This window comes from Hippopotamus amphibius, chromosome 16 (assembly GCF_030028045.1).
Source record: "Hippopotamus amphibius kiboko isolate mHipAmp2 chromosome 16, mHipAmp2.hap2, whole genome shotgun sequence".
Taxonomy (NCBI): domain Eukaryota; kingdom Metazoa; phylum Chordata; class Mammalia; order Artiodactyla; family Hippopotamidae; genus Hippopotamus; species Hippopotamus amphibius.
The window spans coordinates 36,450,189-36,470,860 of record NC_080201.1 but is presented as its reverse complement, the minus strand read 5'-3'; the positions used below and the strand labels follow the sequence as shown (position 1 = coordinate 36,470,860).

Here is a 20,672-nt window from a genome sequence, read left to right as displayed (position 1 = left end):
AGTTCCAACAGAAAGGATTTGTGGGACAGAGTCCATGTTCTGTAGGGAGATTGAACTGTTTTTATTGTTGCTTGCGTTGCCTTAAAAAGTCTGTCTGGTGTGAATGTGACAATCTGGAGCAAGACCAGTAAGGAGTCCCAGGGACTGCCACTATCTTCTCTTGGTGCCGATCCCTTCTGATGAGGGAGAATGTGGCACTAGAGCTGAGTACTGAAAGCTTGTGTGAGGACCCAGGGTTCCGCTCTAACCTGGGCCTCATTCCTTGAGTGGCATGTTGGTGAGATGATGTTTAATGAGGAATCAAAGCGTGAAAATCCAGCATGCCCTTACTCTCACTTTGCGTTACCCAAGGTGCAGTGGATGGTTCTTGAAATCCAGTGCCAGCCTGTCTTTCCTGATTTGCTGGCACCATTTTCTTGACTTGCACTTTCGTTCTCTAGGCTTGTGTTCCACGATGGAACATTTTGAAGCACAGATTAGTTCTAAGTTTATTGCATTTTTTTTTATCACCTAGCTGCTGTGCCTAGAGCCTGGAGTGAATGGCCGTCTTTCCCATTGTAAGGTCTAGTTGCATTAGAAGTAGCTCTCCCCACACCCAACCTCAGGGTACGCAAAGCACTGAATTCACTACTCCACTTGGAAAGCGTTGGGATGTCCCAAAGCATTGATTACATAATTGTGGATTGGCTTTCACCCATCCAGCTTCACTTCCTCCCGTGATAGTGAATTCCAGGCTGGCAACAGTAATTAGATCTCAGAAAAGCCTGTCACAACACACAACAGGCTAAAGAAACTTGCAGCCTCGTCTATGCATCGGCTAGAGTTTCGGAGCTCTTCATTTTCAGTGTACAGTAACCTTAGACAGTACTGCTTTTTTTTCCCCTGTGCATTAATTTTAATTAAGCAATGATACCTGCTTTGTGTTTGGCTCTGAGACCTACGTGTAGCTAAACTGGTGGGGTTTAAGTGCCTCCCCACCCTTGGTCATTGATGTTGCTGCAGACCGAGCAGCAGGCAGAAAATCTCCCACTTGTGACTGAGTAACCTAGGAATTGCTTGATTTTGTGAAACAGGTAAGTAAGTGCTATAAGAAGTTGGAAAGATCAGGGAAGACTTCCTAGAATCTGGTTGAGCCAAACTTTGAAAGATCAAGTGACATTACAGAGGTATGACTACAAGATTATATATAACTCAAGACCCACACTTAGGATTCAGTGCGTGCATTACACTTTGCAGTCTACAAAGGGCTTTCTCTTTAATTTTCACAAGAATCCTGCAGAGAGAGGTAGTGAGAGGTTTAATGCTTTGCATAAAGTCAAATAGCCAGCAAGTGGCAGAAAGTCTGAGCTGTTGTCTGTTTTCACTCATGATTCAGTCTTGAAGAGGAGCCCCGTAGGGCCCAGCAGGAGAGTAGACCAAGAGAGCCCTTCCCCCGAAGGTCACATCAAGGTCATGAGACAGGGGGATCATTTGAGGACATCCCAGGATGTGTCCAGTTATCATTGGAGTCTAAAATTAAGGTCTAATATTATTAAACATATTCAGGAATCACTTTTGAAAAGAAAGGAGTTAGTGAAAAACAGTTCTTTTAACTTCATGAGATATCAGAATAGAAGAATCATAGCAAAACTAGAATAAATATATATGGCTGTACAACATTTAGGTGACTTTATAATTACTGTGTGTTGTATATTAATATATACAGCAATCATTTCCCGAAGGAAGGGTGTATGTAAAGAAAGTAATAAAAGAAAAATATTTTAGAATACTTTGTAAGAGAGTATAAGATATAGAAGAATTATGGCAAAACTAAAAGAAAAGAAAAGCAGGGAATGAAGATGAATAGAGCCAGATATTTCCTACAGTTTTAAACTTCTACTCATGTTAGGGTTCTGGCTATAGACTTAAGTAACATTTTTCTTTACTCAAATTGGAATTACAAAGACCAGTAGAAAAAGTCGTCTGATAGGGCAATTGGCTCCTGTCCCCTGTATGTCTGATCTCAACCAGAATGAGTCAGTCCTTCGACAAGATGTCAGCAGCCAGGGCTCTTAGGCAGGTAAAGGAAATAGTCCATGATTATAGGCATTACAAGCCAGGCCTCATATTCTCTTATCCTGGCACAGACAGTTATATTTGTTTTTATTGGAAAATAATAACCTTGGAGATGAGCTGTGTTTACACAAGAGGCAGTGCTTCTGTGGATTCCGTCGTTTCCAAGTTCCCGTTGCTTGTCGGGAAATGGGACACTCGATGGAACTCCTCTGAAGAGGGAATTGAACAGTTTGAGTTGTGTTGATTTCACAGAGAATTGTACAAGGTAATCTATTGCATCTGACCCTTGAGTATTTGGTCTCTAAAGGCCATCCGTTGAATAGTGCCAGGCATTGCTCTTGGCTTAATATAATGGCTGAAAAGAAGACAGGCAAGGTTGCTGCCCTGCTGGGGCTTACACTCTATGGAGGGAGGTGGAGGACAGACAAGGGAAAGTAAATGAACGAGGAAATGCATTGTGTCACCCACAAGGGGCTCTTGAAAGACTCATCCTTCTGTTGCATTCCACAGATACACAAGGTGAATTTTTGTGCCGTAATAAATGTGCAAAGGCAGCTGAACAGCTGGCAGTCCACTGAGCTTCTGTTTGGTATTTACTGCTAATGAATTTTCATACCTGCAGATCTCTGAGAATTCTTAAATAAATTTTTCTCTCTTAGGTTGCAGAGAACACATCTTAGAAGATGCCAAACCCGAATCTACCAGTGACACTACTGACTTGGCCCTACCACCCGAAATGCCGATTTTGATTGACTTCCATGCTCTGAAAGACATCCTTGGGCCCCCGATGTATGAAATGGAGGTGAGCATTCTCATTTCTTTGCTGATACCCACCAATTTACTCTGTTGCTTCCCTACTAAGTTGGGGGAGAAATAGATTTTGGTATTTGGGGGGGCTGAATTTTGTCTTAAGGTTGGAAACCCGTTTTCTCTATGGCATTAAATTTTGGTGCTTAATATGATAATATGGCTTTTGCAGAGCCCCAGAGACCCTGGCCAGATTCTCTTTTGAAAACCCAGTCTGATCTTATTCTTTGCATCCAATTCCATTTTAAGAACAGTGTCTCTGACTTTCTCTGACTTTTCTCCTTAGAAATTCTGTATTCCTATTGTATGTGCTTTAATTAAGGATTCCTTTGTGCTACCAAAGGCTTGTGAGGAGAAGGCAGGGAACCACCTAGTACAGAGTACCTGAAGGTGTCCGCCTGGCTTTAGCTTCAGGCTGCTCTAGTGCAGACCAGGTTGTGTCTTTCAGGATCTGTTCTGTCATTGTTATAACTAGTTCCTTTCGGGCTAAACCCATGTGCAAGTCCAGCCCTATTTCCATCTTTCTCGTAACTGTCCCTCATAGCAGAATAGCGAGACATAAAGACTTTGGAGCAGGACTGAATCAAGGCAGCTGGATGGAAATAAGTGTTTGAAGCTGTGACTGCTGCGGTGTTGTGATATATTTTATGGGATGCTTATATGAGCTTTCATGGGGCAGTTACCAGAAAAACTATGTATTTTACTACTGAACTTATTAGCGTCTTTCCTCAGAAGCCTTTTCTGTGTAAAGGAAGAAAAATTTTCAGAAGATGTATCTGGTAAATTATGCAGAAGGTAATCTCTCCATCCAGCATTTACTACCAGTAAATATGATTTTCCTCAAGTCTTAAAACTGAGAAGAGGAGAAATAGTCCCCAAACCCATCTTGTTTATCTTTTTAAACTCTGAGCTGGTCATTTAACTAATGAGCCTCTACAAAGCTCTCAGCTACAAGAATAGAACACATTTACTCTTGGCAGTAAATCTGGTCCTAAACAATAGAATTAGAAGCAATATTTTGGTTATTTGAATTCTTAAGTTACTTTGGATTTAAATTTTGAAGTGTTGAAAGAAGTGTAGCAAAACTTGTCTTGGTTGAGAAAGTGGGCCAAAGCTGCTTTCCTGTTCTGAGTGAGCCCAGTAATTTGGTGAGTGACAATGGAAACAGGCTCTGCCCCTGCAGGTCCGGCAGGCTTTTTTCTCTTAGCTTTCCAGAACAGTACATACCAGCCATTCTTTAGGAATTTACACCAGAGCAGTTAATAAAAACAAATGATGGATACATATTCCTGTTGCATAGACCCTTCTCTCCCAGCCATGTCTGCTCCTGTTAGGTTTGGGAGCATTGCTGACATTCTTGGAGCTTTGGCAGAGAAAGAGCCAAAGGACAGAAAAGAAAAATTTTATTAACACTGCTTAACAGCTCTGTTTGATATCATTGCAAAAACTATGTTATTTTCCTTGTAGCATCTGAGCTATTACGTATGAATACTTCCACCCACGTGAGTCCAGTAGCCATTTTCCCTTCTCTAAATAGCATCTTAAAATAGAAGGGAGTTTGGGACATTTTGTTCATTTTTTTCCACAGTTGAAACAATTTACCCTGGTGCCGGGGGTTTCTGTCTCTATCTCTAGTGGTCCAGTGACCATCAGCCCCAAATTATTTAACCACCCTCTGCCTCAGTTTTTGCATCTATGAAATTAAGATTGATGGAACATTTCTTTATTGTGCTCAAGGGCCATCACTGTGTGGAGTCGTCCATTTTACATACAAGGAAAGAGCTTAAGGAGATGAAATGAATCATGCAAATTCACATTAGTGACTGTGCAGTTAGTGAAGCCAGTCTTTAAACGCAGATCAGCCAACTCAAGTCCAGTATTCTTGAGTTCTACTCCAGTATTCTACTCTCCTGCAATACCCTGCAGCCAAGCTAATTCCTGCGCTTTCCTGCTAAAAGAGAATTGCTTGAAGTATAGCAGTTTAACAAAAACGCATATCTGCTCAGCCTCAGATTTTCATTTCCATTCTCACCAACTACAGTCCTCTGTTTTGGAGTGGGAGATATAAATTATAGAGTTGCTAGAGAATAGAGGATTTTTAAAGTCCTGGGACTGTCGAGATCACCAAAGGAGGAAGGATATGGAGTAAAGAGCAGGGAGACTAGGAACAGGCCCTGAACACTTAGGGTCACACAGGGGGAAAGGAGCCCTCAAAACAGACAGAGAGAAACTAAGCAGGAAAAGGGAGTCAGGCAAGAGCAAAACAAGGGTATTGTGCTGCCACGAAAATAAAGGAGGAAACTGTCTCAAGAAGGGGGAACGTGCAGATGTGTTTGCTGTCTGTGTACTAGACTTGACAGCATGGAGGCTGTGGGTGACCTTGACAGAGTGGGTTCACGGGGAGTGGTGGGAGTATGTTGAAGAGGGAATGGAAGGTGGGGAAGTAGAGGTAGTTTGCAGGCAGCGCTTTCAGAAGTTTGGCTGTGAACAACTGCAGAGAAGCGAGGTGGCTGGAAGGGAGGCTGGAGGTCAAAGGGAGAGTGGATGCAAATGGCAGCCTGTTCGCTGATCAGAATAGTCCAGTAGAGAGGGTCAGACTGAGGTTGCTGGAGAGAGGGGTGGTACCATAGGAGCAGAGTCTTTGGGGAAGTGCGGTGGGATGGGGGCCCCAGTGTGAGGTGGTGTGTGAGCAGGATCCCCTGTGGCGGGGTATGATGCAGAAAGGGCCGAGAGTGTTGACTGATTTACAAGGAAAAGATGGTAATGCTGGAACAAAGGTGTATGAGTGCACAAGGAGAGCGGTGAAGCTGGGACAGAGCTGGTGTAAAACGTGAAGGGGAGAGAATTGACTGTCCTGAGTACAGGTGAGCTAGAAGGATAAGAAACTTGTGGTCAGGGAAGGGCGTGGTTAAATTCAGATTTCAGAGGTCGTGTGGCTTCTGTTGGCAATGAGGACTGGGAAGAGGGTGGCTGAGTGAGGGTGAGGAGCTTGCTTTTGGAGTTAAGGGGGTGTTTAGAGACGGAGAAGCCAGGTGCATGAGTCTTAGGTACTCGCTGAAGGATGATGGCGGGACTCAGGACGGTCAGGAGAAAGAAGAGTGGTTTCCAATATAGAAGGTAGTGAGCATAGAATGAAGATGGGAAGCCCACTGCCATAAGCGGGGATTAGTGGGAGGAGGAAGAGGCCTGTCACTCACCGTGATGAACCCGCCTCCTTGACTGTACTGGCATCATCCAGTGCACGGGGGTAATTATATGCAGGTTTTTAGAAAGTTTTTAGAATTTGGTGAGTTAATGTATATAAAGCACCCACCATAGTGCCTGGTACATGCTTAAAAAAATGAACAAATAGTAGTTCTTGCAACCACCACATACCCTAAAAACAAATAGACCTGGACTCAGTCACAAAAGTAAATTCCTTATTATTTTCATTATAATCCTAATTTTATATTTGCCTTAATAACCTATACCATCCCTTACTGTGCTTTACTTTTCATTGAAGATGAGTCTGCGAAAATACATTAGTACCAAAAATATTACTGACCTAGCAAACTAACAGTAAGGAAGAAAGATAAGAAGGCACATTTTTACTAGTGTTGTATCCCTTTAGAATTCTCTCAACAGGTTTAAAAATGAGTTCCTGAAAGTTTGTCTAGATTCCAAATTTAGGAACAGTATCATAAGTCACCTTTTCAAATACAAGAAAGTTTCTGAAAGAAACAAGATCAGTTAAACCCATTTTAAAAAAATAAAAGATCTCCCTGCATTATGAGAGAGAGTGGGAGAGGGTGGGGTAGGTGCCGGTGCGGTGCTGAGGCAGCCTAGACTTCATGCTTCCTGACTGCTTCTCGGAACACTGCCTCAAAGGCAGGCCCGGATCCGGGCGTGGAGGGTTTAGGAAGGGTGCAGCTATTGAATCCTATTTGATCTGGCCAGTTATGAGATTGCCATTAATAATGATAAACTTGGGTGCAATTACTTTTATTGATTACATGAACCTCTTTGAGGGGAGATGAGAATCTTATAATTTTTATTTTCATCCTGGTGAAGCCAGGAGAAGCTTCCACATTATTAGATACACATGTGTGTTCGTGTGTATAATATTTATACATACTAGATACATTATATGAATATAATACAATCCTGCAGTTGAACTCTCCCCCTCCCCCCCAAAAAAAGCCAGCATAAAGAGTTCCTATGTATCTCTGGGGTAACAGTCTTAATCTCACAGATTGCAAATGTAGTGACACAATCAGAAGAACACATAAACTCTAGTCTTTCCAGGGTAAATTTGATTTTCAGCCTCAGAAAACCAGTCATCCAAGCCATGAGTTTATGTTTTGTCCAGTTTGCTAATCCTGAGAACATGTCACCTGAGTATTCCTGAGTATGAAAACCTCAGTGGTGTATGAAAAGTCCTTATCCAAAGGTTACTGCCCTTAGAAAAAAATAGTAATGACGGGAAGAAGAGACTAGATATAAAGATTTTAAAAAGCATCCTAAATAGAATGCATCCAGAGGTGAATTCCAGGAGATTCCATCAGCGTGCTTGCCTTTCAGACAAAATCAGGTGCTAGAAATGGGCAAAGTGTATAAACACTAACGAAGTGCCCTGAAGAGTCATGGTAGTAAATTCCTTCTGCATCCCTCTCCATTCAGACCTGCTGTGCCCCACGCCCCTGTTAAGACAGCACCGATGCTGCACTCACCCTGGCCTACGACCAGTGGGTTGTGCCAAGGAAAGGCCTTAGTGGAAGGATCTGAAAGCAGCCGGCTCTTAGTAGCGCCCGTGTTGGGCCAGACCAGGGCTGTGTGAGGTGACAGTGGCTGACCCCAGCACCCCTCCAAGGGAAACGCTGCCAAAACAAATCTACAGCTAGAAAAATCACATGTTCCTACAAAGACTTTAAAGAAGCTGGCAGATAGAGAGCTGCTGTGGTGACAGCCCTGGCAGGAGCATAAAAAGGGCTGTATGAGCTATAAAAGAAACCAGCGTGTGATGTAAACGTCACTGTGGCACGAACCTGAACACATACCTCAGCCATCTGACAGCTCAGGTTTTGCGAGGCACCATGCTGGTCCCTGGAGAGAAGGCCCACAATATTATTTCTGTCTCGAGTCCTTGGCACACACTGGCCTCTCTGCTGTGAAAAGGCTTCCTGGCCTTTTTCTGCCCAGCAGACTTTAAGACTGCTCAGTCTCTCCTGTGACACCTGTCCCAACTCCCCAGACATGGACCCTTGCCTCTGCAGGACTCTGTAGATGCAGGCACTGGCTAGATCGTCTTGTTGCACTCCGTGTGCTGGGGGATAAGCAGCCCTTATCTGATGTGGTTAGGTAGGTAGTCTGTCACTGCCCCGAGGTTTTCACTTGATATCCCTATGATCTGTGGTGGGGCCTGGCTCCCATTGCTGGTAAAGCACCATTGGATGAAGGTAAAATTCTTAATCCCTCTGATGGCTGCAGTAGTAAATAACAGGGTATTAAAACGGCAGGTGTTGGTCTAGGCTTGGAAGGGTCACAAAGAGTTGTACGTATTTACTATTTCAGGCAAATATCACTAAATTTCACTGCTTTAAGTTAATCAGGAGGAAGGAACAGTGTGAAATCAGCAATGATTAGATGCTCAAATGCTCCTTAAACACTGCTATCAATGAAGTATTAAGAATGCAACCATACTTTATAAGACATATCCTGTTATTAATTAGGTTCTTCATTAAATATTTTGAACACTTCTGCAATCTGCATGTTTACATGATTGATAGAATTATTACAGAAGAAACTGACCATATCTTTGAACAATATTTAGTTAACAGATAAAGGAAACTGAAGCACCAGTTTCAAGGGAAATTGAATGACATAAGTGAACTTGAGATTCTCATGTTCCTCTTTGACACTTAGAGGGAAAAACATTCTAAGAGTCAAGCCTAAGCTTGACTTGACTAATATAGTTGATGATTCCACAAACCAGTAATGGAATTAGAAACTGGTAGGAAAGTACTGGTAAACGTAGTTTTGAAATTATTGTGTTGAATCACTTGTTAGGAAAGTCTGTAAAATACAGATTGTTCTATATAAAGGGTTTAAGATGGCTGGTAAACTGCATTCAGGAGCAGGAAAGAGCATTTTTCTTCTTTTAAGTTTATATTTACTTGCACTCTCAATATTTCTCGGGGAAGAATACGTAGAAACTGGGTGCTTCGTTGTTAGCGAATTGTTACAATTTCAGAACACATGGCTTTGAAAAATTTGACTCCAAGTCTAAGAATTACAGATTCTTTACTTCTTAGATAACTGCTATTAACCTGATCACGAGACTCTGGGTTTGATAGTAACTCCTGCCGTCAGTTTTCCCACCCGTGTATGTTGTTGTTGAGTTACACGGATTTGTCACTGGTCCCATCTTCAGGTTAATATTAGAACAGATACCATCAAGTTAGAATAAAGTGATTACGAGCCTGGATGGTTTTGGTTTGGTCATGTGTACTTATCTACCCCCCACCCCCACCCCTGTCCTTTCAGTGAACAAGGTACCAGTTACTTCTACCAAGAGCAGCACGACTCTCCAGCAGATGGAGAGTGTTGGAAACTGGCTTGGTTTCTTGAATGAAGGTGGTGATCAACATGAATCTTACACCTGATTCTTTGGGAGCATTTTTGGTATTATTATGACAAAATGAGTTTTGAGGATTTAGCTGTAAGAAATAAAGGGGGGGAGGGGATTGTTCATGTTATAGCTAACAAAGTTGTGCCATATGGCTTTTTCTGTTAAATTAGCACAGGATTCACTATATCGAGGATAATTCTTTAGAACTGGTTCAGGCAGCCCTAGAAAAGAGGCACACGGCAAAAACAGGAACCCCTGGCAAGTTCCCACCCAAATTAGATGTCATTCACGTATAGAGAATTCATTTTATATTAGCAAGAAAAAGCCTTGTGAACACTGTTATAAATGGTTGTGTCTGCGTTTTCCTTAAGTAGTACTGATCTTCCGCATATTGATCTTTTGCATCTTTCTCCTCAAGTAGATACAAAACAGGGCAAATGCAAAGCTGAGAGAAAGTGAAGTACATGGTGCACAGTGTCAGCTCAGCTAGCACTGCAGCCTGGCCTTCCCAGTCTCTTATCATTAAACATAAAATTAAATTTTTAAGTATGAAACCAACTTTAAAAACTTTTATGTTTACTACTAAAAAATACCTTCAGTGGATGCCCAGTAGCTTCAGTGGATGTCACACATCCATTTAAAATCAGGATTCTCAGCATCTAAGCCCCTTGGAAGAGGACTAAGCATCAGCCACCCAGCCCTTTAACCAGAAACTCAGGCTATAGACGCTGCTGCTCCTTAGTGAGAAAGTCACCTCTCAGTGGAAAAATCTCATGTTTGCATTAGTGCTGGGTTGACATGTTGTGCCCAGTTCCTCTGACATGGATAACTTCTACAGGATAAGAAATTTGGAGGCTCAGAGTGTACAGAAGACGTTAACATGACTGTTTTTCAACTTCATATGTTTTCATAACTTGGATGTGTTAACCTCTGGCTTGTAATCTCTAGTGAGTGAAACAAGCAGTTTAAAATGGCAGTGAGGCAGCACAGTGGGCCTCCGGCTACATAGAAAGGGTCCCAGACGTCATGAAGCAGCATTTTGTAGTGTCTCTGCAGCAGTGAAGAGAAAGTGAAGATGAGTAGCGGAGAAGTAAGATCCAGGGGCTTCACGCTTGGCCTCTGGAGCTAACACTTCTCAATAGTATGTTAAAAAGAGGGTTTCTACTTCTGGAAGCAAATTCATGATTGCCTAAAATGAAGGTTGGTGCTGAAGTGTTTAAATATGCAGCCTAACAAAAATATTGAGATAGATGAAACGATTGCATTTGTTCCTTGAAACTTAGGGCATGTGTAACTAGATGTGGTGCTTGGAATCGAAGGTATTCACACGTACTTTAAGGTAAAATTGTTTCTGATAAATGCCAGTTTATCTTTTGGCAAAAAAGCCCTATGTGACTCCAAACCATGTGCGATAACAACTACTTTGAGGTGCAGCTTAAGCTTACGCCCTTCGAGGAAGAGCCAACCCTTGAGATTAGGTCAGCCTGAAAAGAATTTGGCTCTTGTTGACCTTACTGATCATTTTCCTTCTTTCTCTTAAGGTGTCTGAGCGTTTAAGTCAACCAGGAGTGGCAATCGGTTTAGCTTGGACTCCCTTAGGCGGGGAAATCATGTTCGTGGAGGCCAGTCGGATGGATGGCGAAGGCCAATTAACTCTGACCGGCCAGCTGGGGAACGTCATGAAGGAGTCTGCCCACCTCGCTATCAGCTGGCTCCGCAGCAATGCCAAGAAATACCATCTGACCAATGGTGAGTAGCCCACCGTGGGTCAGGGTCGGGGAGTGCAGCTGTGGGCAAAGAAGAGCCTTGGGATCATGACCCAGGAGGCCTCCCACAGTTCTGAGACAGAGATGAAGAGGAGCTTTAAATGATCAGGTACACCTTAAAGCACAGACCTTTGCTCTTGAACTCCCATGGAAATTCTAGTTCCCAGTTGAGGACTCTTTGACTGGAACCTGAGCTGGAAACTGATTCCAAGGGTTTGTTTTGTTTTTCCTTCTACTTGGAATAGAATGAAGCTGTTCTTCCAGACCCCCACTTTACTTATACTGCCCATTAATATTTTGAAGGATTTATTTACCCAAAACATTCATTTTTATCTCTGTGATTTTCTTTTTTCAGAGAAAAAGAAAACAGGTTTAATTTTTCTACCTCAAAATCCTTTTTTCCTTTTTTAAAGCTTCTGGAAGTTTTGATCTTCTTGAGAACACAGACATCCATCTGCACTTCCCAGCTGGAGCTGTCACAAAAGATGGACCATCTGCTGGAGTTACCATAGCAACCTGTCTCGCCTCACTTTTTAGTGGGCGGCTGGTGCGTTCAGACGTAGCCATGACTGGTGAAATCACACTGCGAGGTCTTGTTCTTCCAGTAAGTATGAAGAAACCTATTTATATGGTTTTTAAATTTTTTAATTTATTAAAATTTTTATTAATGGTATTTTAAAATCTGATAGTGGTTTGCCTTCTTCCTATGAATAGCTTAGTTTTAAACACATTAAATTTTTATATCTGTAATTCAGATTTTTAAATTTTGATCAAATAAAGGAAAAACTGACAGTTTTCCCCATGTTTTCACTTCTGCTAAAAAAGACTTGCTGATGAAAAAGAATATTAGTCTGGTCACCAGAAATATCAGCTGTTTGGGTGAAGATTTGAGGCTTTGTTCTAGTTAATGAATTGTTAAACATATACCATATGTGTAAAATAGGATGGTAGCTATTTTTAAACTTTAAGCCCAATTCTCACCTTTTGAAATTCCTATGAAACCTCCTGTCCTCCTATATAGATAACTTAGATTATTGTAATTGATAGATTGATAGAAAAACTTATAGAAAAGAGGTAGTATAATATGGAAATTGTAGTAAAGACTAACCATGCCTAATAGCTAAATTTTGAAAAAGTTCAGTACATATGAGGCTTTATTGTAACTACTTATAAAAACACTGAAAAATGCATAGAACTTGAGAGATCATTTAGAAGTTTAAGTCATTAGTTAGCAGTACAGTCTACAATAAAGTTTTGGCAGGTCCAATAGCAAAATGAGAAAAAAGGAACGTTCTTTACCCTGAGAATGCCTTTATTTTTTATGAGTTAATGGTGAAAGTAGGTCATAGAATCACCAATTAAGATCACTAAAAATGCTCTCAGTTCCCTGATTTTTTAAATTTAATTCAACCAGAAAGTCATATTCTAAACCGTATTTATGATGATATAACTATACATCTGTACTCAAAAGAACTGTCAATCTCTTGTCTTCACCTTACCCTGGAACTATTGCATTTCTAGTGACAGTAGTGGTTAATACTAGCTGTACTGTTAAAAGGAAATGGGCAAGTGCTTTACTGACCATAAACTCTTTAGTTTCCTGGTTCAAAATGGTAAGGTAAGTGAGGAACAAAGGGAATAAATTCTAACAGTCAAAAATGAGTGGGGAGCCATCAGCTGATATAGTTCAGCCAGCTTCTAGAAGATAGAAGTGTCCCAGCTGATGTAATAGAATTGGAGGTAGAGACAGTCTTCCCAGCAGGAATCTGGTGAAAAGCACTGGCTCAGAGTCAGAAGGTTCAGACCAGGAGAAAAGGAAGGGGATGAGAAACAAAAACTGGGGGATTTGTTGAAATCTTCATAGAACAAACAGCTCTTCCACGAGGTCCCCCTGCACTCAGAGCAGATCCCACCCAGGTAAAGACTTCCCCACCCCAAGCAGAGAAGCCACAACAGCTCTGAGTAAGGCTTCAGTTTTAAACTGTTATGTGAGACAAGGAGAAAAGCAGCAGCATTTAAGAGAAAGACCTGCTAAGGCTGGAGAAAGCAATTCAAGAACAGAGGATAAGACAAAGCTCTTGGATTGAAAACAATGGATTTTGTTTCTTGGATTTAGGAGTTGGTCAATGAACTATTCAGAAAAAAATAATAGAAAAAACAATCTGACATGTCTAACTAAACATCCAGCAGAGAAAATGGGATAGAACAAATTGTCAAGGAAATAATGGAGCATTTCCTAGAATTTAAAGCTGTGTTCAGGTTGAAAGGGCCTATTCCAACTGGGAAAAAGGATTGCATCATCCTGACGTTTCAGATCACTGAGGAAAAAGCCTTCTCATCCGTGACACTAGATATACAGCACCTTCAAGATTCTGAGGGAAAATGTGCTTAAATCAAGTCTTGTATACACAGCCTTACTGTCAGTCAGATGTGAGTGCGCAGTAGACATGTCCATGCGTGCAGGGAATCAGTTTATCTCACACTCCTTCTGAAGAAGGTATGTTGAAAGTGTAGTTCAACAGCATAAAAAAAAAGCCTGGAAAGACAGTGACAGTGCGGTAGGATGGCAGCCATGCAGAAAGGCCTAGAGCCCAGCCGGTCTTTGTGCCTCAGTGGGAGAGGGCTTCCGAGGGCTGCCTCCAGGGATGGCATGTTCTGGGTGATGTTACTGAGGGCTGTATTTATTATCTGTTGCTTCATACACACCACCCCCAAAACAACAGTTACTATTCTTAGTTTCTGTGAGGCAGGAATTCTTGAGAGGCTTAGTTGGGCCCTTCTGGCCCGGAGTCTCTCATCATGTAGTCAGGATACCAGCCCCGTGACAGTCATCTGAAGGTTGACTGCGGTGGGGGCATCTGCTTCCATCATGGTTCACTCACATGACTACAGATTGGTCCTGGTTGGCAGGAGGCCCCAGGTCCTCACTTCAGGGCTTCTCCCTAGGCTGCTGGGGTGACCTCAGACACCTGGGCTACCTGAGCTACCTCCGGGGCGAGAGATCCAGGCAGAAGCTCTTCTTTTCTGTGACTTAACCTTGAAAGTCATATAGTATCACTTCCACCACACTCTTATAAGTGAATCACTAAGCCTGGCACACATTCAAGGGAGGGGAGTTAGATTCCACCTTCTGAAGGGACCATTTTAGACATATTTTACAACCACCACAAGACCCTAGATGTTTTCTTCATCACGTGGCACAGAGGTCATTGCTTTAAACCTGTACAGAAGAAAAGAATCCTGGCACACAACTAAGCTCTGTAGGAATGGTATTTATGGTCAAAATAATGTTATGCTTTTTCAGAATCAACCTATAAACAAGATCGTTTTGAGTACAGAAAGGAATATAAATGTTTACCTTGACAACATAAAAGGGAACCACGGACAGAAGTGCTCATACCTGTCCAAAACTTAGAATTTGCCATTAAAAGGATGTAATATAATACGAATTGAAATGTAAAGAATTTACTGTTAATCTGTTCAGTGGCTTTCCTAGCTCATGCTGTAACAAAATGGATGAGGACTTGGATATTTTAAAACAGCAGAGAAGAGAAAGGTGGGTCACAGTTTCTCTCACAGCCTTAACAAGGTTCTTCTCTCCGTACAGGTGGGTGGAATTAAAGACAAAGTGCTGGCAGCACACAGGGCGGGACTGAAGCGTGTCATTATTCCGCAGAGGAATGAGAAAGACCTTGAAGAAATCCCGGGCAATGTCCGGCAGGATTTAAGTTTTGTCACAGCAAGCTGCCTGGATGAAGTTCTTAATGCAGCTTTTGATGGTGGCTTTACTGTCAACACCAGACCTGGTCTCTTGAGTAGCAAATTGTAGGTCCAGATCTCAGCTTCTCAGAATTTGAAGTTATAAAGTGCCAAAAGGTACTGAAAGGATGATTTTACTCACACCAGTAGGGGTAGGCAAATGTCCCAAATTTGTGAACATAATCGCAGCAGTAACAAACAAACCTCATTCAAGTGGTGGCTAGTGTTTATTACAGAAATGTTAATTTAATAAATCGATTAAATTAGAATTGAATTCTTGTCTTGAATGGGCTCATTACTGTCCCTGGAAAGCTATGGAACAGTGGTTCTTTTGTGGTTCCAAACAGAAGCATCTGTATTACCTGAGAACTTGTTAGAAATGTAAGTTCTCAAAACCCACCAGCAGACCTTCTGAATCAGACTCTGGGGGTGGGACCCAATCTGTTTTACTAAGTCACGCAGGCAATTCTGAAGGTCTAGGTCAAGAACCATTGGTATAGAACATTCATTACCTTAGCAGATTCGCCCATAGACCTTGTTGGCTCCTGAAAGCAATCAGAAGGGGAACTGAACAAAGATGAAAATATAGCCAACTATTAGTCTTTGTGGAAAATATTCAAGTGAAGATAACTATGATGCTGTCTACACATCCCAATATAGGCCCCTTCCTTTGCTGAGGGACGTAGCAGAGTGGCGTGTGTTGGCACACATTACAGAAACATACTGGCCTGAATGCCTGGCATCTCAGAAAAAAAGCCCAGTTCCCAGAGGGAGGCGGCCATCTATCCTGGGATGGTCCCTACACTTGGTATCCTGACGCCTGCCACCTCCCTTCCTGTTCCTTGTTTGCCTGTGCCAGTTCCCAGTTCTGGCAGACTCTCCATGCCTCTCTTATGACTCAGTCCAGGATATGGATAACTGTGAAGTTAGGCTCTTCTACTTACTAGCATTTGAACTTTCTCTTAGTTTTCCTTACCTTTAAAATGCAAATAATTGTACTCATCAGTGTTACTGTGAAGATACAGTTAAAATGCAACATAAAATGACATTGAGCAATTTCTAATCATTATTCCAGCCAGTAATGGACTTCAGAATTTTATATTACAAAATATAACAGATATGTAAAGATACTTTGGAATTTCTTGGCTAAGAATGGGGTATACAAAGTACCCAAATGCTGTGCTCAGGCGTGGTAGTAAAAATCTGAATGTGTTCTGGGAGGACAGGTCCAGATCTGGGGCTATGGCCAGAGCACCGGGAACTTTGCAAACATTCCACTGACTGTCTTATCACTACTGTGATTTTATTATTTCTGCTCAGTCATCTTACAAGGTAGGAAGAGAACCTGTGATTAGTTTTCAGCAGCCAGAGGGTGCTAACCCATGCCCACATTGCGCTGCCCTGTCCCACCCAGCAGCAGCAACAGAGCACACTTTACAAAGGGGGAGCTATCTGTATTTTTTCTCAGGAGTCCTGAGCATGCAGCTTTGTACTGGTCTGTAGGCAGTAGGGCATCTTCTGTGCCCTCTGGCTTTGAGCATGCCTTTCCTTACTAAAGGAGCTGAGAAAACTTGTATGAAATTAACGGTATAACCTTCATTTCTCTAGCATTGTTTCTGGTTTAAGTCTAAGCTTTTTTATTCACTTTTTTTTAAAATTGTGGCAAAATAATTTACCATTTTAACTTAAAAGTGTGTAATTCAGGGTTGTTTATTACACTAATGCACAACCATCACCACTAGCTATATCCAAAACTTTTTCATCACCTTGAACTGAAACTCTGTATCCATTAAAAAGTAACTGCCCATTCCTCCATCCTGGAGACCTGGGTAACCACTGTTTTACTTTGTCTCTATGAATTTGCCTATTCTAAGCACCTTATGTAAGTGGAATCACACAATATCTGCCCTGTTGTGTCTGGCATATTCCACTTAGCATGTTTATCCATGTTGCAGCATGTATCAGAATCTCATTTCTTTAAGACTGAATAATACTCCACTGTTGCATACGCCACATTTTATTCCTTCATCTGTTGCTTCTACCTCTAGGCTGTAGTGCTGTGAACATAGTGTACAACTTTCTCTTTGAGTCTATTTTTCATTCTTTTGGAAATATACCTGAGGAACCACCTGCTTCCCACCACAGCTGATAATGGCCATCCTGAATGTAAAGAAGTATCTCATGGTTTTGATTTGCATTTCCCTAATGACTAATGATTCTGAGTATTTTTTTCTAGCACTGCTTGTGTTTCCCAAAGACCCCTTGTATCAGTCAGCTGGGTTTTTTGAGAACTGCTTACCAACTTGAATTCCAGTTCAGCAGACCTAGAAGGTGAAGGCTTGGGAACCTGTGTATTTAACCAGTGCTCTCCATGCTTTTTATGTATGGGCTTTAAGAACTCTTCAAGTATTAAAACTATATAAAGCTTTAAGTGCCTTGGTAAATCAAGAGTACTTCATGAGGCACAAAGGTTTTTAACTTGGCTCTGCCCCTTCTGTTTGAACCTTACTCGCAAACCATGTCAGAGATCTTTAGTGCTTTTAATCACCTATATGCAAACACAGTGGAAGATGCCATCAGAGTGAGTGATCCTGTTCATTATCAGTTTACAAATCTGGGGCCACAGTTAAGGTCTCCTGACTATATGAGTGCATTTAAAGGATACTAAATATACCGTAATTTTTCTAAATAAGGGGAGGGAGGTATAAAAGTGCATGTGCTGAGTAAAACACACACAGATTTCCTTCTCCCCTTTTCTTCCCTTGACATCAGTCAAGTTTTGCATTCTGGTCATAGCGCAAATCCTTCCTCCTCCTAAGAAGAGTGGGGTGCAAATTCATTTCCATTTCCAGTGCTGAGTTGTAGAGGCTGCTTGAAATGCAGAGGTTTCTGATTCCCATCATCTGAACAGTGACTAGTGATGTCTACCACCAAGAGCTCCCTGTACTCGGTGACTGGTCCATACTTAAACCTTACCAAAGCCTACCATGTTGTGAGGTAACCAACTGCTGAGGGTAGAGTGGGCTGACTGTATTTTCCTTTTATTGACCACTGAAATGAGAAAAACCTTCCTATAATTAAGGGAACTTGACAATAAGCCACAAAGAATGTTAATTTTGCCAATTCTTCTTCCAAATCCAAAGTCTGTTTTGCCTGGGACTATTAGATGTAAACATTAGATATTTTCTAATGATATTAAATATTAGATTTTTTTTAATGGTGTAACATGTTCAAGCGCACATTATTTTGGCAAAAATGAGTTGTATTTGAGTGCCCATCTATATGAAAATTTTATCCAGCAGCTTAAAAAGTCAAGACTGCAAAACTACAGTCATCATCCAGTTTGATGATTTATGATCCAATGCTGTGCTCCTCTTTTGATTTAATATTTAGTGGATACTGCAGTGAAAATTAGTTACTAAAAAAATTTTTAAAGCACCAAAACAGGAAGGAAATACTAAAAGGATCTGAAGGGACACAATATGCAAATGCATTGAGTGGCTATTGAAATGTTTTAGAACAGCTGTATCAAAAGTTTTTTTAATCTAGGAAAAGCTTTATTTGCTATGAAAATTTCACTTATTTGGAACATATTAGGTATGGTTTGTACTATCAGTGAGCTAAGGAATGTTTAACATTCTTGGACCTAATTTTAAAAATTTCAATATGAAAGATTTTTTATTAAGTTCAACTCTAACATAGTATCAGTACATTTCTAGGCAATAGGAACTAAAACCCTTTAGGCTAAATCCTAATCTTGTCATGACAGTGGAAGCTTGTCAAAATGTGGTTTTATTACAAAACCAAGTATTCTTTCGTACCATTGTTTCTTTTCAGAATTTAGAAAGGCCTAATAAAAGTAAATTATTTTCAAAGAAAATTCTTAAGGTTAATGTCTGGTTCAGCCAGCAGTGAGGCTACAGTGCCAGGCGTAAGGATAAGCGCTTTACAGCACACTTAGCCATCCTCATTCCCTTATGAGGTAGACGCCACTACAGCCTTTACAGAGGAGGAACTTACAACAAAGTTAAATCAAAGTTAGTAGGTAGAGGGTCAGAATTCAAAACCCAGGCAGTTAGAGCCTACAGCCTACACTTTACATTGTAGGAGGTGCTTGAATTTGGGGGATGATGCTGGTTTTAGGTAAATGTTGAGTTTCTTTTGGTAAATGACTCAACTAGCTTAAGATCATAAGCAGTAAGCCACCAGACCATCCTTTATGTTTGGAACATACGCACTGGGTAGGTGGGGAGGGGAATAACTAAGGTTCCAGCAGTGCATTCAAAACGTACATGCACTTGATTCACCCTATGTGTTCTAATCTTACTCTAGTCTAATGAACGTACCAGTCACAGACTGGCCCCCAGATATGTTTGTTTGATCCAGTGTTTTGTTTTTTAATTTGGGTTACTTACCAGTTTTTCCACTCAGGAATCTAAATGAAATAAAATTCCATCATTGCAGATGTTCTGGATATAAAGAGCTCTTCAGCTTGGGGGTAGGGGGACACACAACTAAGATTTTTGGTGAGCCAAAACAGCTACAGCCATTCGCTTAAGTTTAATAAAGTTGGCAGAATTGGCCTTTTAAAAAGTCATACATATTATAATAAAAATCTCTCAAAAGCAGAAATTCCCCAACAATCATTAACTGGTCCATGATTCAATTCAACAGGATAAATTCAAGTTTAAGAACATAAAAGAACAAAGAATACCACCTACCCCTACCCTATATAATCCCCTGAAAGATAACACCAAGACACCAGAAGGGGTGGGAGCATCAATAGGAGAAAGTAGGATACTGATTATAATGCAAATATCCAACATTGGGGATCTGGCTAAAATTATAGTCAACCTTCACAAAAGTTACCCAAGATGAGTTTTTCCAAGATTATTAAACTGATGAAATGCTTAGATGATCATGTTACATGTGGGGGTGTGAGGGAGTTACATAATTACATGATCCCAAATTATATTATTTCAAAATAAACGTTAAGTACATGTAAATACACATAAAGAACTAGAAAAAAAGAAAATGTTCGGAGTCATCTGTGAATGGATAAGACTACAGACTCTATCGTGTGCCAAAATCTATATATTGAATACATTGCTTTTATAATCCAAAAAACATTTTAAAATATTTTAAATACAAAATATATACCTCCACAAAAAATATTCAACATATTAAATGAGGAGGAGAAACTGCTTTTCTAAACACACATGCTAATAGGAACAGACCTGTTTATACATTGGTGTTTGACCTGTTCCCTTTCACCACCAAAATGGCCACACAAGCACAAGTTATAACCAATTCAAAAAAATAATGCTTACGTAGCAAAGAACTACAAAACCTTCTTTCCTGAAAATGGTTAACAGAAGTAAATTGTGTTATCCAGAATTGGTGTTGAGGTAAATTATTTTTTAACTGACAGAATGTTTAGGGTACCCATAAAAACCACACAAAATAAACTAATCTCTGGCCAACCAGAAGGCAATTGCAGAATCTTGCTAGGTGCTTCAGGGTAACTAGCAACAGTTAACTATATGGTGCTACTTACAGGTATAATAACAGCAGCTAATACTTGTTAGGTGCTTATGTGCAGAGCACTGTCCTAGGTAACTTGTATCCAATCCCATCTAACCCTTGGAGGTAGCTACCATAATTAACCCCATTTTACA

General features: G+C 41.0%; 1 protein-coding gene across 3 annotated transcripts in view; it reads left to right on the top strand.

Moving 5' to 3' along the window:
- Nucleotides 1-20,672, top strand: part of LONP2 (lon peptidase 2, peroxisomal) — a 98,539-nt gene that overhangs the window by 75,967 nt on the left and 1,900 nt on the right. For 2 of the 3 annotated variants that reach the window (XM_057711623.1, XM_057711622.1), the window contains 4 exons: nt 2,715-2,857; nt 11,011-11,218; nt 11,649-11,839; nt 14,843-15,268. In XM_057711623.1, the coding sequence (XP_057567606.1) occupies nt 2,715-2,857; nt 11,011-11,218; nt 11,649-11,839; nt 14,843-15,064 (764 nt within the window). In that variant the 3' untranslated portion in view covers nt 15,065-15,268. Of the gene's footprint in view, nt 1-2,714; nt 2,858-11,010; nt 11,219-11,648; nt 11,840-14,842; nt 15,269-20,672 lie in introns of those variants that run through there. The other variant, XM_057711624.1, reaches the window with a different exon arrangement.